At 40.2% G+C, this 17,825-nt stretch overlaps 1 protein-coding gene across 11 annotated transcripts in view; it reads right to left on the reverse strand.

Annotated features, from left to right (window-relative positions):
- Positions 1–17,825, reverse strand: part of ehbp1l1a (EH domain binding protein 1-like 1a) — a 47,169-nt gene extending 29,344 nt beyond the window's left edge. For 2 of the 11 annotated variants that reach the window (XM_038730087.1, XM_038730085.1), the window contains exons 1-9: positions 17,279–17,631; positions 6,420–6,477; positions 6,103–6,198; positions 5,914–5,967; positions 5,645–5,823; positions 5,341–5,480; positions 3,523–3,591; positions 2,818–3,051; positions 745–927 (exon numbers count right to left, since the gene is read on the reverse strand). In XM_038730087.1, the coding sequence (XP_038586015.1) occupies positions 745–927; positions 2,818–3,051; positions 3,523–3,591; positions 5,341–5,480; positions 5,645–5,823; positions 5,914–5,967; positions 6,103–6,198; positions 6,420–6,477; positions 17,279–17,382 (1,117 nt within the window). In that variant the 5' untranslated portion in view covers positions 17,383–17,631. Of the gene's footprint in view, positions 1–744; positions 928–2,817; positions 3,052–3,522; positions 3,592–5,340; positions 5,481–5,644; positions 5,824–5,913; positions 5,968–6,102; positions 6,199–6,419; positions 6,478–17,278 lie in introns of all 11 variants that reach the window. The other 9 variants (XR_005445837.1, XM_038730092.1, XM_038730093.1 and 6 more) reach the window with 9 other exon arrangements.

Genomic DNA, 17,825 nt, shown 5'->3' on the forward strand with positions numbered 1-17,825 from the left:
ACAGGTAGTTAGCTGACTAGCTTGGCAGTTATGGAGTTAGTAGTTAGCTTGATAGGTGAAAAGGTAGGTAGCTCTGAATTAAGACCTCAATGATTCGGGCTGTGAAGCAGTCTGTGAAGCTAATGTTAGCTCAAACAGCCACAGTGCAGAGCTGTCAACTGTTATTTTAGGGGTTGTCAGTCCCATTTCAAACACCAGCAGTCACTTACCAGTATTATGCTATTACTATCATATGTTGTGAAACGATGCAGACCTACAGAATCTAACAGTATGGTAAATCTCTTTGGATCAGTTATTTGTTACAGTTTTGGTAGGCAGGGACAAACTGCTTCAATCAGTCAATAGGGGTAGAGGACCAGAAAACATTATGTATGTATTTTGCCATTTAATTAGGAGTACTTGTTGGTTTCATTTCACTTTTGTTCACACAGAAATGAGCTTGTGATTATGCTTTGTTAAAAAACAAATTGTTTAAAAGCATGTAGACTTGCAAATAGATATTTTCTCCAACAGTGTAAATTGCCAGACTTTAATAACAGTGATCATACAATGACTAACAGAATATAGGGGATTTTAGATTTTTATTATTAGATAAAAGCAGGAGCTCATATCTGTCTTTTCTATTGAACGTGAGTGCAGCATTATCCCTTACATCAATAAATAGCATCATATGAACTGTACTTTCTAAGCCTTCGGCTACTTCAATGTAAATTAGTAACCACTGTAACTGATGTGATGTAATACCTGTCTGTGAGGTATCAAAGAAAGCGGGAGGGTGGAGAGATGGATCAGAGGGTGAAGAGGAGAGAGAAGAGGTGGAGAGGGCCTTAGAAGGGGTGAAGACAGAGAAAGCCTGGGTTTCCAAGCCCTCAGCTGGAGAGGAGTCACTGTGGAAGCTATGGGGCCTTCGAGGAGCTGAAATGGGCACTAAGAAGATAGTGAAAGAAAAGTAAGCGGCAGAAAAGTAAGAGGAATGGGGAGAGCAGAGAGACAAACCAAAAGACAGAGAAATTGTGAGCGAAACTAGAAATAAACAGAATGTCAATAGCCAACCAAAGGAACAGTTAATGAGAAATATGCATATCCGCTTTCTTTCCAAGAGTGAGATGAGATGATGGATGCCATTCTCATGTGTGTGTGTTAAGTATAGAGCTGAAATCAGGATGTGGTAAGCCTAGCTTAGCATAAAGACCGGAAGCACTGGAAGCATATGTCTAAAAGCATATCTTCACTCGAAGAAATAGTTCCAGCACACAAGTCCCTGTGGAACCACAAACTGTTGTTATTACATTTCTATTTGTGTACACATGAGCTTTAGAGGTGTTGAAAAGTGTATTTTTGAACTTTGGACACAGCCAGGTTAGCTGTTTACCCCTGATTCCAGTCCTTAAGCTAAGCCGGGTTAATGACATCCTGACTCCAGCTCTGTACCTAACACCACAGACTAGTATTCATATTCCCTAAACATTATCAGGTCATTTGCTAAAATTTGAGCCAACAGCTATTTTATTTGAAAAGCTTCTAAACAGTAACACAATGATAAGGCTCAGTCTAGCCATTTTGTCATGGATGTGCAAAGGTAACGTGTGAATAAAACACATACAAATGTGTTTAAATGTATCTGTATGCATTTAAAGAAGCTGTAAAGTAAAATTGGAAAGCCCAACTTACAGTCCACAAGCTTTTCTATTGACAAATTAACTGTGACTATGCACTACTGCTGTACAAACCAAACAATAATGTAAGAAATTGCACATGTATACTTATGTCAAAAATGACTAGGCCTGGATAAGGAACTGAAAATTTTCATTTTCAATTCCTGATGCTTGGCAGAGAAATGATTTTCATTCCCTTGTCCTAACTGGACTTATTGGTTGAAATGTATGCCATTTTACGAAACTTCAGACCCCATGGTTTAAAGCCATGGGCTTATTCCTGTTCTTTACTTAATTCCAACAGCCCAGGTGTATATTTTTTTAATAGTTAAATATACTTACACACAGACACACAAACACACACACACACACACCTTCTCCAGCTTGGAGTTCGTTCATATCATTTTCATAATAAAAGTCCCAAAAGGTAGCAATTCTTCTTCCATACATTGACTACATTCTTCTGCATACTTTCAGCTTTTACTTTTTAGTAAAAAAATTTTTCTACCTTTTCTACTTTTTAAAGCACAAAGCATTTCTTCTTTTTTCAATCAATTCTTTTCGACTTCCACCAGACAATATTACAGTTTTGCTTCCAGTACCAGGGCTGGTAGGCGTAATGCCATTTGAGCTGCTTGAATATGTGAAAAATCGAGTTTCTTAACAGTGACCAAAAAAAAAACAGCAAATGGAAGTAACCACAACAAAATCCTCAATAAAAAAAGTATTTCTGTAAAAGTGTTAGTATATTTAAACACGGACAATTAGGCATAAAAGCCTGTTCCAAATAAAGGCCTGGTTCTCTGAGCAGCTGAGGTTAATAATGGGAGATTAAGTAGTCCATTGCCCTTATCATTCAGTAAATTGTGTTAGTCATCAAATCAAGTCAAAATTTTTGTTGCTACAACTCAGCTAGTTCTCATTCTGAAATTTCTGTTCAACAACTTGAAATGTCGAAACAACAACATTGAGCAGAGAGGACATTTTGAAACATGGACCTGCAACTGCTGCAACAGGATGCTTTGAATTAAAATATTGCTGGCAACCATACAGAGTGGTGTGAACTAGAACTACACAATTATTTACTAAAATTGACCAATCTACCAAAATAAGCTGCCCCTAAAGAGACCACACAGCATAAGGAATATCTGTTGACTGATACCTGTTCCGGCCCTGGGCTGGAAGATTTTGGGAAGTGCAGGAGGGTGAGCGCGAGTAAAGGCTGGCAATGAGTAGGCATAGGCGGAGGGCCGAGCCTGCTGGGTAGTGCTTGATGGTCGTGTGTGTAAAGAGGATGGAACAGAGAGGTCTGGGGGCTGAGGCAGAGGAGGACGAGATGAAACCGAGATGGTGGAGGAAATGCCAGAGGACGTTTTCCAATGCATCTCTGAGGTTACTGGGTGAAAGATAAGAAAGGAGATGAAAGCATGGACAGGATGAAGCTAAAAGTGGGGAGAAAGAGATAAAATGAAGGATTGAAAGAAAAGATGAATAAGTAGAGGGGGAGATAGGAGCAGTTAAATACAGATTAGGATGTACAGCTGAATGTGGATGTGTGGGAATGAGGTTTTGCAGCATCTCATAAGGAAAGCGGGAGTGAGGAGAATGGGGGGGGATGAATGAGATGAAAGAGTGGATTTTTTTAAATGGTCAGTTATCGTACTCAGATGTGATTTCAACACAACAAAAGTACACAGTGAGACTAACTAACAGGAAAATCAAAAAATTGGAGGTTTTTAATACAAAAAAATTCATGGCCTTAACACTCTGCAAGGCTAATTTGGCCAATACGAATAATACAATTTTAAAGAAACATTATGAATGCAACGGTGGGAGTGGAAGTGTAAATCAGGAAACAGAAAGTTACCTGTGAGGCCTGATTCAATTGCAGGCCTCCAAGCCAGATCACATACTCTTGTGGTAGAAGGGGCAGAAGCTGTTACAGAGAGAAAAAGGAACAGCAGACCGACAGAATAAACACAAAGAGAACTGCGTCTTAAATAGGAAACAAAAGAGGAAGCAGCAGTTTGAGAAAAACAGTTCAAAGAGAAATAAAAAGATGAGAAGGGAAATCCTTTCACTCCTCACAGCTGAAACAGAGCTGAGGTTGACAAGGGGGGCAAAACATCTCTCCCACATGGCAAGTCTTTTCCAGGATTAATTATACTGACTAATGATATTGTTGTGGGAAAGTACTTTTCTACATGTGGCGCATGTTTCTACATGTTATCTAAATGTTCGTCGTCAATAGCTACCAATGTTAATATTAATATCTAAATCACACAAATTACAGAATGTGTGTAAGTTAGGTTACTTGTCGTTCTACATAGGGAACGTTAGGCTACGCCAACGGTGGCTCGTGTTAGCTCCTGAAGTAGCAGGATTAGCTTTTTTTACGTAAGCTACTCATACATTGTATGTAGCTACAGTGTGTTCGTTTTTTGTATAGCATTTTGCAAGGGCATAGGTTTGCATTTGTCTTAACATGTTGACGACGCTCAGGTTAGTTATTTGTCCAAAGGAAGATCAATTAAAAATCTACATAGTTTAGACCGTTCAGTGTAGCTTTTCACATTTAACGTTAAACAGTGTGCAAAGACTTTGCTGGCTGTATGAAATGATCTTAGTTGAATTGAAGTTTATGTGCTACGACAGTGTTTCCCAACCATTTCCTGAAGAATGTTTCCCCCTGTCCTGCATGATTTAATCTCTCCCTGCTTCAACACAGCTGACTGAAGCAGCTTCAGGATTTATAACGAGTTGATAGTTTGAATCAGCTGTTTTGGAGCAGGGAGATATTTAACACAGTTATCCACATAAAGATACTACTCCTCACCACAGCCACTGTTGGCATATCCTAATTTGCGTGATTTAGATGTACAAATATTGATAGTGGTAGATATTTTGATGGAACATGCCAAGACCCATGCATTCAGACTTTTTTTTTATGTTTTGGATAATGCAAATCAGTCACTGCTGCCAACTCCTTTTCTAACTGTGTAATCTCTGTGTGTACAGTGAACAAAGTAAAAGTATTATTACAGTAGGCTATTGTGTCCATTCATTTTTAAAAAGTGGATATTTACAAAATTATCGATACAGGTATACGTGTTGTATTGCATGTGTGTTCATTTTTACAGATTGTACAGTTTGATAGTCCACATAGTCCAGCAGGGTTCTAGTTCCGGTCCAGAAGGAGAGTCTGAGCTCTTAATCATGCATCTGTGAGGGTCAGTAATTCATTTACCAACAACCATTATTTTTAATCACAAATGTACATTATATTAATAAGATACACACTAAAATAAACACGTTTTCCAAACGAACTATGCTGCGCACTGCATGAATATCATTACGATATGATAAATAATAATTAATATGATACCATAAAGGGCGGATTTGCGGTCTTTCCTTGAGCAGTAGTCTTTGTTGGTTTATTTCAGGCTTTTAAAACTTAAACTTTGCAGTATCACACACATCTGGGCTGCTGTGTGTGAGAGAAAGTGTTGACCACGTAATGAGCAATGAAGTCTCTGTCCAGGCTTCTATTATTTACAGAAGAAGGGGCCTAGGCTCTGTATTGGTTTAATCTGAAGCCTCACTTTAAGATTTCTTCTCATACTGGCATTGCATGTTAATTTGGTGTTATCACCCCAGTGGTTCCCAAGTGTGTCCCCAGTTTTACCAGTAACAGCTTGTCCAGTTCCAAAGCTGGTCCTCCTCTCCTCACTGACTTCATCATCACTGTCATTAAAGTCATCCAGATTTCCAATGTCACTCTGTTTCATACTCATAAGACTGGCCAAACTCTGCATGTCCTCATCACTGTGGAGAACAGAAAAATCAAAACAAATATCAGTACTGATCTTCAAAAAACAATATTAGTCCAATATTTGTTTTAACAAATGATTTAAATTACAACTACACAGCATTAAAGAATTACTGCTTTCAGTAAATTACATCGATATGCTGCCTTGGTGACGACTTACGTGGCTTTGCCCTCTTTGAGAAAGATGCAAGACAAGTTCAGTTTCAGCGTGGCTTCCACCACTTTGACAGACAGCGGTTTGAGCTTCAGAGTTACATCATACTGGGCTGATGTGGCACTGGCAAACTTCTTCATATTGACATCAGCTGATGCCAACACCTTCCTGCGGCCTTTCGTCTCCTAATAAATCAAAACCAATGGAGTATTTTTCAGTTAAAAGTAAAGGAAATGAAATCAAAAGTAGGCATAATGCTGATACAGCAGACTCACATTTTCAATGACAAAAGTCCAGTCCTTGTCTTCAAACTCCTCTGCAGTAGGTTCCTGTTGACAGACAAATCATTGCTTGATGCCTTAGCCATGTCATTGCCCATCCAGATTAATAACTAGCCGAAGTTGTGCATTTCCCATCTGTAATCCAAATAATGTATCAGCTACAACTACATAGAGATTTCTTACCTTGAAGAGTGTGACAGTGATGTCTAAACTCTCTGGAACCTGCCAAACCACCAGGCCTCTGTAGGGGTTTTTGATCCCTGGCTGCCAGCTGTGGAGCTGACAGAAAAGATAAGTTTACAAGTTAACAAGTTTCCTAGGTTTCCAATGGAATTTTGCCTCTGCACATCACACTTTAAATACAAAACTAAAATAAAGTTTATCCTATTGGAACCATCCAAGTCCAGAAAATATTTCATAGCATTTTAGCCATTTCTTCTCCTTAATCGCAATCTGAATGCTTCTGAATGAATCTTGTCTCATTCTGTTTGCTTTATTACCTTTGTGCTGTGACGTCTGTTCCTCCTGATCCACACCACTCTCAGCTTGTCTGGCTGCCTGCAGACACAGAATAGCACAAATAATTTTAATGTTTCTAGCAAGCCAACACATGCGTACAACGTGATCAACAAACACACCCAGGTAGATATGCAAACACGTTTCTGAAAGACTGGTAACAGGAATGTCTGAATCCATCTGATTGTTGTTGAGATATTTCCCTCCCATCCACAAACCTCATGCTGGCACTGGATGAAAAGTCAGGGGTTCACAAAAGTCAGGTTTCATCCTCTGGGGACCATAAATGTTGGTACAAAATGTAATAGTGGGCCTATTCCATCCATTAGTCTGACCCAAAGTGGTGGACTGAGCCACACTGCAATCCCTAGAGCTCCTGCTGTGGTCAAAAGAACACAGAACTGATACATTTGATCCCTCTTCAATGGGACTTTAAGCCCCATTAGGATTTCAGATATACATATTTGGTGTTCATTGGCGACCTGTCCAGGGTGTACCCTGCATTTCGCCCGATGTCAGCTGGGATTGGCTCCAGCCCCCCGCAACCCTGTACGCAGGATAAGCGGTTGACGATGGATGGATGGATGGATGGATATTCTGTGTTCTTGTCAATTTTCTGTTCTTGTCTGTGTCCTCTTACAATTGTTCTATCATTGTAACATCCCATTATAACCTTGCCAATCAGTAAATTAAGATCTAGTTTCATTTAATCTAATAATGGGGTCTGAGGAAGAGCACAGGCCCAAAAGATGTTGGTTTGTCAAAAATAAGACAAAAAGCACACACACACACACACATCTGTGTGTGTACAGAAAATTGAGGTCAAGCGCTCGACCAGGAGAAAATGAAAATCCTGTGACTGTGTGAGCAAGAACTCAGTGATGGAGAGTTAGTCCTGAGGATAAACAGCTCTGTGTGTGTGTGTGTGTGTGTGTGTGTGTGTGTGTGTGTGTGTGTGTGTGTGTGTGTGTGTGTGTGTGTGTGTGTGTGTGTGTGTGTGTCTGGCCAGAATAAGGATCCAATGTCATGTTTTTGATGGGAATTTGCTGGAGCCGGTTAGAGATTGCAACAAAACAGGAAACGCACGCTTGAATTTGTCTTCAGTTAGGGGTTCATAGAAGTGAATGGGACACTTCTAATATTTGTATACTACAAATGTTTTTTACCACTCACTACACTCTAAATGCCTCCTGTTCATTTCTAACTTGACAGCTTGATACTCAAAGTACATTTAGGTCTGATACTGCCCCATAATGAATGAAATCACTTTAGTTTTTGGCCAAATCAGTTTGTGCTACTGTACAGCTTCATTCTGTGACATTAACGTACGGCTCAACAGGGTTACATAATAACCGTATTCTATCTGCTGAGAATCTATATCGCTCAGAGAATATCGTCAGGAAAAAAAAGCAGTGAAAGGAAATGCGGAATAGATGTGGAATTTTTAATGTTGTGATGTCGGCCATACTATCTACCCAGAGAATTCACATTTGATACAGATTTTTGTTTTTGTTTAATTATTTTTTTATTTTTTGTCTATTAATACACACACACACGTTTATGGTTTTATCTAATTATTTTATTAAAATTTTTAATATATTATAATAACACACACACGAACACACTTTACTGTTTCATTAATTTATTTTATTTAAATTTTTAATATATTATAATGACACACATTACTGTTTCATTTATTTATTTTATTTAAAATTTTTATATTTTTTTAACACACACTGTTTTATTTATTTTTAATATTTATTTTTACGTAAATTTTATATTTTATATATTTTTTATTATTTCATTTTTTATTATTATTATTTACTTATTTAATGAAATGTATGAAATTCATTGTTCTTATGTAATTTATTTGTAGCTATGGCAATATTGTTGTTATACATTAATTATTGTGACAATAAAATCTACCTACCTATACCTGGCAGCTACAAAGCCCTCCCGCGTCCCCATTTTGTTTTTTCAGACCATGTTTCTCTGCTTCTTCAGCCCACTTACACCCAGCTGATTAAAAGGAGGCTACAGCAGCTCTGCAGAACTGTTCGGGGTGCACAGACTGGAGTGTGTTCAGAGAGGCCGGCCCAGAAGAGCCACATCAACCTTGAGGAATATACATCAGCAGTGACATCATACATCAGCAAATGTGGTGATGATGTGGTGATCACTAAAACGATAAAATCATTCCCCAACCAGAAGGCCTGGATGAACGGAGAGGTGAGGGCTCTCTCCAGAGCCAAAACAGCTGCTTTACAGTCGGGTAATAAAGAAGCTTACAGCACCGCCAGAGCGAGACTGAAAGCTGGCATCAAGGAGGCGAAGACATCAGCAGAGACTGGAGAGAGACCTCAACAACAACAACACCAAAGACATGTGGCAGGCCATCAAAAACATCACAGGCTACAAAGCAGGAGCTCCCCCATCATGTGTGAGGCCACATTTCCAGATGAACTGAACACCTTTTATGCTCGCTGTGATCTCCTCAATAAGGAGTCAGCTGTAAAGTCTACTCCACCTCCAGAGGACCGGCCACTTAAATTCACTTTGGTGTAAGAGACCTGTGTTTGATTCCACTATTGGGTCCGTGAACAAGACGCTAGTTGCCCCTGAGGCGTGCAACCTTTGATATATATTGTAAGTCACTTTGTATAAATGTGTCTTATTATTTTTTCTGCAGCAACCAGACCGAAATATATAGAAAATCTTAGCAGAATATTTATGTAAAGATTTTTATTGTGCCTATGTGCGTAGTGTTTTGAAAAAAGTGTTGTTTAGAACTGTAATTTAGCAGACTTGGTTTAGGGGGTTGCTACATGTATAACAGGTTGTGGGCACTGTGTCTCAAGTACCAGTGTGAGCATGTAAACATTGGAGAAAATTGTTTTGCAGAAGTGAAATTTAGCCTACTATATGAAGTGATATGGAAAAAATACTGAATGCTTTTCTGATTCAAACTTGTTACATTACACTTTAGTACATACAGACAATAAAGTGAAAATGTTATTCTGATTTCATAATGAAATACTGATTTACGTGAAAATTGTTATGTAATGCTTCCTGTTGTCAATGTTTTTAAGTGAGTGAGAATTCCTGCCAGTGTTATGGTTGAACAAGTTTCTTTTGAGACATGTATGATGTGTTTTGGTGGTTTGGGTGAGCTTTGGAGGTGAGATTATCAGTTTAGCCAAGATGCATGTTGTTAATGCAGACTGTATGAAGAGTAGGGCTGAAACGATTTATCGATAAATCCGATTACTAAAAAGCATCGACACAAATTCTTTGCATCAATGTTTCATTTAATCCATATAACTATAGAGCGCAGCGCAGCGTTTTGCACGGACATTTGTTACTGTCGCACTTTTTGACACTCTGATCAAGTGAACATGAAGTCATTGTGATGGCGCTGTTTGCAAAGTGGAGGAAAAGAGAGAAAATAGCGAGGGACGAAGAAGCATTTAAACCAAATCCTGATTTATTGTTGAGTTCAAGGCTATCAAAAGTAAGCCGCAATCCTCAGCTGAAAATGTATACATATGCGTTTGTTGTTATTGTTCTTAGTTCTTGGGTTAGTCCGTGAGTTTGAGTTGTAGCGTCACAGTCATGAGTTACACAGCTGAGAGTGGGCCTGCGCCTCCTTCTCATGTTGCATGACCACTGTGTGCATCTGTGAGAGAGAGAGGAGCGAGAGTGGAAGATTTGAAGAGAGAGAACAGAAATAGACAATATCTGCCATGCTGAACTTCCCAGAGGCTTAGCAGCAATCCCACACCTGCTGCACTATTTATCACAGACATGTTCCTGTGCTGTTGCAACAGGCTGACCAGCAGATAGAGCACACTGTTTTAGCTCCTGTAGTGTAGAAGTTAGCGGTATAACTTCTCCAGATAGAATATGTGTCGTAACACACACATCAGACATTGTCTTCATCAGTTTGAAGTACAAGGTGTTTGATCTCTACCATACAAGGGGAATAGTTTGATCATACAACTTCTAAATAGTTGTCCCCAGACTGTCCAAACCCTTGGATACTTCAATGGAGGTGGTTTTGGCTCAGGGAGACAGCCCATCTTGCTGATCCACATTTTACACATTCTTGTCATAGACTATAGAGAGCACAGCCATACTGTCTGTGATGTCGCCCTTTGGGTCACACATGAGTTTGTTTCTTGCTGATCTTTAAAGGCCCTGCATAACCACACAGGGGTTTTCAATTCATGATTAGCTTTCTTTTTGGGACTGCGTGGGGGTGTCTCGTCTGGAGTCAGAACGTGGTTAGCTTAGAGAGATATTTCATGATTGCCTCTGTACATATTAAAGAGCCAGCCTGGACTCAAAACATTATCTTCTTGTTAAGAAAAACTGTTTTTGAAAGAGAGCATTCTTCAGTTATTTGATGATTCACAACAGCCGTGTGCAGTTAAAAGTGTGCAGCGTCCTGGAGTGTTAATGTCACAATAAGGCTGCCCGTTTTGGAAGCATTTTGCCTACACAGATACCAGAACGTGTGCTCAGCGACTGTGTCTGGCAACCAGAGACACAGCTGGAGACGTTTAGTTTATCCATTCCACAAGCACATCTCTGCAGTCCAGTACTTCCAGATCTGATCAAACATTCAATGCCAGCGTTCGTTCTCCAGCCTTAGAGCTAGCTGCCAGATACATTCAGTGACCACAGGTCTCTGTACAGGCATGAACGTACACTGTCACTGTGATGACAAGACTTTTGCTACTACAACGCTGGATTATTGCAGTTCTTTATTATCCGGATGAATAAGTCCGTTAAGACTATCCAGCTGATCCAGAATGCTGCAGCACGACAGGAACCAGGAAAAGAGATCATATTTCTCCTGTTTTAGCTTCTCTGCATTGGCTTCCAGTAAAATCCAGAATAGAATTTAAAATCATTCTTCCTACCTACAAAGCTCTTAATGGTCAGGCACCATCTTATCTTAAAGAGCTCATAGTACCTTACTACCCCACCAGAGCACTGCGCTCCCAGAATGCAGGGTTACTTGTGGTTCCTAGAGTCTTCAAAAGTAGACTAGGAGCCAGAGTGTTCAGCTATCAAGCTCCTCTCCTGTGGAACCAGGTTCCAGTTTGGGTTCAGGAGGCAGACACCATCTCCACATTTAAGAGTAGGCTTAAGACTTTCCTCTTTGATAAAGCTTATAGTTAGGGCTGGCTCAGGTGAGTCCTGAACCATCCCTTAGTTATGCTGCTATAGGCCTAGACTGCCGGGGGATTTCCCATGATGCACTGAGCTCCTCTCTCCTCTACTTCCTCTCCCTCTGTATGCAACCTCATCCCATTATTGCATGTTACTAACACAACTTCTCCCCTTTCTGGTAGTCTTGTGCTTTCTCGTCCCTCTCCTCTCTCCTCCTATCACTTCCTGCAGGTGTTTCTGGCTCTGGAGCTGTGGAGTCTGGATCTGTGGTTGCGGGTCACCTGCTGCCCCCGTGTTCCTGCTCGACACCCTCTGCTACAACAACTATTGTTACTAGTCCTATTATTATTATCATTAATATTACTATAATTATCATCACCATTGTTCTTTTTCTGCATTTTCTTACAGAGAGAATGTTAGGCTATATGACAGCAAATTTGCTTACTGTGTAACAATCCACAATTAAAATTTTCCCCCTTATTTCGTCTTTTTTTCCAATTATTATTATTATGATTATTATTATTATTATTATCATTATTATTATTAATCTCAGCTTACTTAAACTAGTCTCACTTGCAGGCATGAACACTTGATCTTGACTGGACCAAAATAGTCACATGACACATACAGTTGTAAGACAATAAAAAAGGTGTAGCTGTAAAAAATATATGTCTACAGCCTGGTCTAACTTTAAATATAGTGTTTCCCACATATAGAGTTGACTTGGGCTATATTTTATTTTACGAAACACGGAGAAACAATGAACACACTGGTGCAGATGTCCTTTGGTACCATGTTGGTTTCGATCCACATGCGGCGCCCCAGCTGCTGAGAATTGCGGGTGAGTTTATTAAACACGGTGACTTTATAAAACGTACTGCTGATGGAGAAAGTCAGCAGGGCAGAGGGAGAGAGAGACAGGAAGAGGCGGGGCAAGCCGCTGTGTTTGCAGTGAGGGATCAGAGGTCCAGGCTAGGTGTGAGTGTGGGAAGAAGGGAACTGAAGGGAGAGGGAGCAGATTCAGGAAATACAAATACGCTATACTCCACTAAACCCGCCCCCCTCCTTTCACACACACAAACACACACACACACACACACAGCCGTGAAGAGAGTTTAACAGTCTGGGGAGTGGGTGTGTTGCGGTTTTGGTCTTGGTTTCAGAACCAAACTAAATGATAATGATATTCATGTTTTTCATATTCACTTCAATGGCCTGCACAACTTATATATCAACAAAAACTAACAACAATTTGAGAACATTTTACACTTCAGCAGCCAGAGAACTCAAACACCAACACACTGTATGTGAGAGCAGCCACAGCAGCTACACAGTCAACCACAGGAACTAATGCATGAGAGCTGAAGGAGACGAAGAGGAAGAGAGATGTGACCCACGACCAGTTCATCACAGTTTCTAATAATGTGAGGATCCAGATGTTTCATAGAGGAGACAACGTCTGTTAACAGAGACACCAGAGACTCCTCACTGATGAACCACAGAGCTGCAGAGGAACGTCAGGCTTCATGATCAAAGAAAGGTTTGATATCATGTCAACACTCATCACAGTCCATGGTCACACGCTCTCTCTTCTCTCTCTCTGGATCCCTCTTTTTTTATCAACTAATGGTTTTTATAATGCCTGGTTTCAGGGGGTGTTGCAGCCCTAATTCTCATGTCCATGTCTCTGCACATTGAGTGAAATAATTTGTTATTTTAAAAGTGGGTGAATTTTTCAGTTCTTGCATGTCAGTCAGAGCCTATCCTAGATGAAAAAAGATATAAACCATTCACCTAACACACTCTAATGAAATGGCACACATGAAACCTTCCAGGCTGGAGCTCCCTGCTGTATGCTCTGATGTTTTACAAAGGGTGAACATGCACAGACGCAGCCTCACAAGGAGCTGCTCTGGTTAACGTTGCTGAAGAAATGAAGGACTCAGGTTTTTAAAACCACTGTAAACATTAAATCTAAACATTTACTAAACAGTCACATACAGCCAGATGGTCTTCAAGGTCTGGACTTGCCAATAAGCATTGGACAGCATGTGAGCTCTAGTCTCATTTCTATTCAACTCAATCATTTAGAAAAATTATGGAAGTCAAATTCTGCCAAGACAAGAAAAGAAACTGATGAAAAGTCAGGGCTGATTACAATTAATAATAATAATAATAATAATAATAATAATAATACTCAGACTATAATGAGACACTAAATAAAAATGTTTAACTTAATTTAATTAAAATTGTGAAAATTAAGAGAAGTAACAGTAACATAAATAAACAGTTTCATTTCCTTAAATTATATTGCACACTGAACAAGAAATGTACTGTGCAGGATATTTTGCTTCTATTTCTTGTCATTCATCAGTTGACATATACTCTGATATAGCTGCAATGAGCTAGTATATGTGTTGGCCAGGAAGTTTTATTGGCTGGGCTCTAGAAGTAGTTTAGTTTAATGTTCTGAGTAGAATTTTTTACTGTTATAGCAAAATTTTAACTTAGATAATATCAATATTATGATATGGAAGTACACCAAAAGTGTACTTAGTATTATTATAAGTCTTTTGCAAGTGATCATAATTTAAAGTTAAATAAATTATTTGTTTTTATTTAATTGAACCTTTATTTAACCAGGCAGGACACTTAAAAACAACTTCTTGTTTACAAGGACGGGCTGGCAAGAGGGGGTTAACCTCTTGAGGGGAGGGGGTTAACCTCTTGAGGGGAGGGGGGCGGGGGATACAAATTTAGACGGACAAGGCCATAAGGGCTGAGGTTAAAATGGTACAGGTAGAGTGGGGGGCAAAAAATACAATGTAGCAGACACAAGAGAATAAATGAGATTAAGAGAGAGAACAGTATTTCAATTAATCTCTTTTCTTCTTTATATTTGTATTCGCTTGCTCATATATGTAAAGCACTTTGACAGATAGATGTCTATTGTTTTCATCTCGATTTTAATGTCGTCGCTATTCTGCCTTTACATTCTGAGTAATCCTGAAATATTTTAACTTAAGAGACATCTGGTGTGTGCAGGTCGCGGGGGGGTGTCATATTGAACAACCAGCGACATTGAGGGGGAACTATCTGCAATGGAAAAATGCCATAGGTGATATAAAGTGCTATCCAGCCATTTTCCCAGATATTTGTAGGATGTAACTACCTCGAGATTTGAGCACATAGTTAGATGGGTCCTTGTTTTTCTTCCAAAACAATTATTTGCCTTAGTAAATAATACTCTTGACCAACTGTCTGTAATTGTCAAATTATGTCAATGATTATCTTTGACTGACTATTACATATTTTTTATGTAAAAAAATATATATGAGCAGCAGAGATAGACAGAAGGTTTTGAGTTGTTCAGTGTTCAGTTGTTGGTGACTGCAGCTTTAAGTGAATAGATTTTTTCCCACCCCCATCACTCAACTCGGAAAAACCCCCTGACCCCGTTTAAAAAATACACATTTTCAACACCATGAACACATTCCATTGTACTATATACCTTATAGTCTACTCTCACTTCCATATACTTCCATGGACTGTATAAAACATGAACGTATTGTCTGTGGCGTCACCCATAGGTTTCTGAAGAGCAGTTCACCATCTTGGCAGTACTTGACTCTGGCTAATCCGAAAATGGGCAAAGGGGTTGTGCCAAAGAACTTACATCTATACTGTTTGGTGGAGCTGAGGCAGGCCAAACAAAGCCTGGCTTCTGAACCACCTAGCAACTAGTCACCTGTGAGTGCACCCACATGTCACTCAACGCAGCCACGTGCTAAACACCCTCTACGACAGGCTCTACCAAGGGCAGGAACAGGTTGCTACTACCTCTTGAAAAGTACAGAACAGAGTGACAGGAAGGTAGGCCACTTTACAAGCCAGGGCTGGCGGATTGAAAACACATGCTGACTGCACCGTGAGTAATGATAATGGAATTAAAGGAACTCCTGCAGTGCCAAGACTGAAACAGTCAGACTTCCGGTGTATGATAATTTACAGTATGATTCTGACCTACACCCTAACCCAGAGGGTTTCAAAGGGAGGCTCAGTGAAAAAAATATTATTTTAGTTATTACATTAATTTTCAGAAGTTGAAGTAGAATAGTGCAGAGATATAATTCTTTTGGGGAATTTTACAGTTCTTCCCACATTCCCAGAGATTAATAAATGCCAGAGGACTGACCTTTATTATGTATTAGGTGTAGTCTGAGCTGTCAAACAGCAATATCAGGCTGTCTTGTCTTAATTCTGCCTGTCTATGTGATCATATAACATAAAGATGATTCCTTTGGTATCCGAGACTTGAGCAAAATTAAGTATACTGAGGGAGAAGGCGCCTTTTTCCAAGCTGTGTCTGAGGGGAGGCCCCAGTCTCAGACTTGGGAAACCCCTGCCCTAATCTATACACATTTTGCTCCAAACCCTACAAGTTATCCATGTATCCTGCTATTTAATCTGACTGTGAGCAGGCTGAAAAGACTGACATACAGTAGATTCAGTGTGAGGCTTTCAGTAGTCGTGTTTCCAATATCTGAGTTAAGTACCAAGTATCAAGTTTAGTACCAAAAGTTACCACTGAATGTCTTCTTCTGGTTGAAAAACCGCAAACGCAACTTGCTCTGTTATTTTGGTGGGCCACAAAAAAAAACTGGGGTGAGACCTCCAGCATAGCATTACAGGGAAGAAGAATATATACCCCAGGGCCCCCTTACATGGAGGGGGTGGGGGGGATTTGAACTTATTATCTCTATGTCCTGGTTACAGCCCTGTGGTGCTGATGGTGTGGATGACCGCATCATTTCTCCACCTGCACCACCGACACCAACCGTTGATCCAGAGATGATCACTCTTTCCTATAAGGTTTTTTTTGCATGCCAGCAGGCTGCCATAGTTAACAGGCTGTTATACCACATGTGCTTCTTCATATTGAGCCTATGTAGCTTGTACTTACAATTCATAGGCTCAATATGAAAAAGCAGACGCGGAAGTAATGGGGCGTGCACTCTGAAGGAGTGTCACTGTATTTTGATTTTAAAAACTCACTTGGCTGCATTATTAACATAAGATATAAAGCTCCCGGTACATTGTTACATTATCCTTCTAACATATAAAAGCACAATCCTGAGACGGACTCTGACATTGTCATTTAAAACCACGCAACGGTGCGTAGGTCGCGGAACTTAAATGGAGAACCAAGACAAATCGTAAAACGCCACCAAAAACAGGCTTAAGTTGGTTCCCAAACAGGCTATTTTACATCAAAAGCCTTAACTTTCAGAAAGAGTTTAAAGACATTCGCTACCGCCCTAACACTGTTTACATCGTGGCGAACAGTAATAATGATGGAATAACAAGCGACCCAATCATAGGTACATTTCATTGACAAAAGCATTGGTTTGCGTACAGAGTGTGAGCTGAACAGGGTCCGGATGATTCCTCAAAGGCCATTTTGTTCTGTGGCGTACATGACTTCACCGAGAAGGAGAATGTTCTTATTTGTGACTGGCATCACTTGCTGTGCCCATAACTTACTTACAGGACAAGGCGCTCGGTTCCTTTAACACTCGGGCAGAACACATTAGGGTGTTAAGCGAACGCAACACATTTACACATAGCCTATTAGCTAGTAAGAAGTGTTATTACTGTTACTTACCATTTCTTTGTACATTCTATCATAAGTTCTTGAAAGGAAGCAGCAAACTGGAACTTGGCCGCTTTCTTCCCGACCCTCTGGAGTCGCTTCCACACCGAAGTCATGGTCAAACGTAACGTATCAGGTAATTCTCTCGGCCAGATAAACCGACATTAATACGAAGTAAATTGTGTGTGTCCCGCTCCCGTGTCCCTCTGCTGGGTCCTCACCGGGGACCGTAGACGGAGAAGTTGTACCTGCTCCGCTGACAGCTCCTCTCCGGCGGTGTGTGTGTGTGTGTGTGTGTGTGACCCACCGGCGTCCACTCCGCAGATACTCTACAAAACAAACACACGCCTCAAGTCAGAGCTGCAGTCAGGCTAAACCAGGTGAGCCGGAACACCGAAGAGGATGACTTTCAAAATAAAGCCCTTGTTGCCTGCAGGTTTTCGGGAAAATGTGTATGGTAGACAGAACTTTGAGCGGCTGTATGGAACATACGTTTTCAAAGCATCTGGATTGTTTTTTACACCAGAGGCATTTAAGATAAGCAGTGGGGCACTTGGAG

This window comes from Micropterus salmoides, unplaced genomic scaffold (assembly GCF_014851395.1).
Source record: "Micropterus salmoides isolate LMB-PRFRI ecotype aquatic unplaced genomic scaffold, ASM1485139v1 Ms_hic_scaffold_2, whole genome shotgun sequence".
Lineage (NCBI taxonomy): Eukaryota > Metazoa > Chordata > Actinopteri > Centrarchiformes > Centrarchidae > Micropterus > Micropterus salmoides.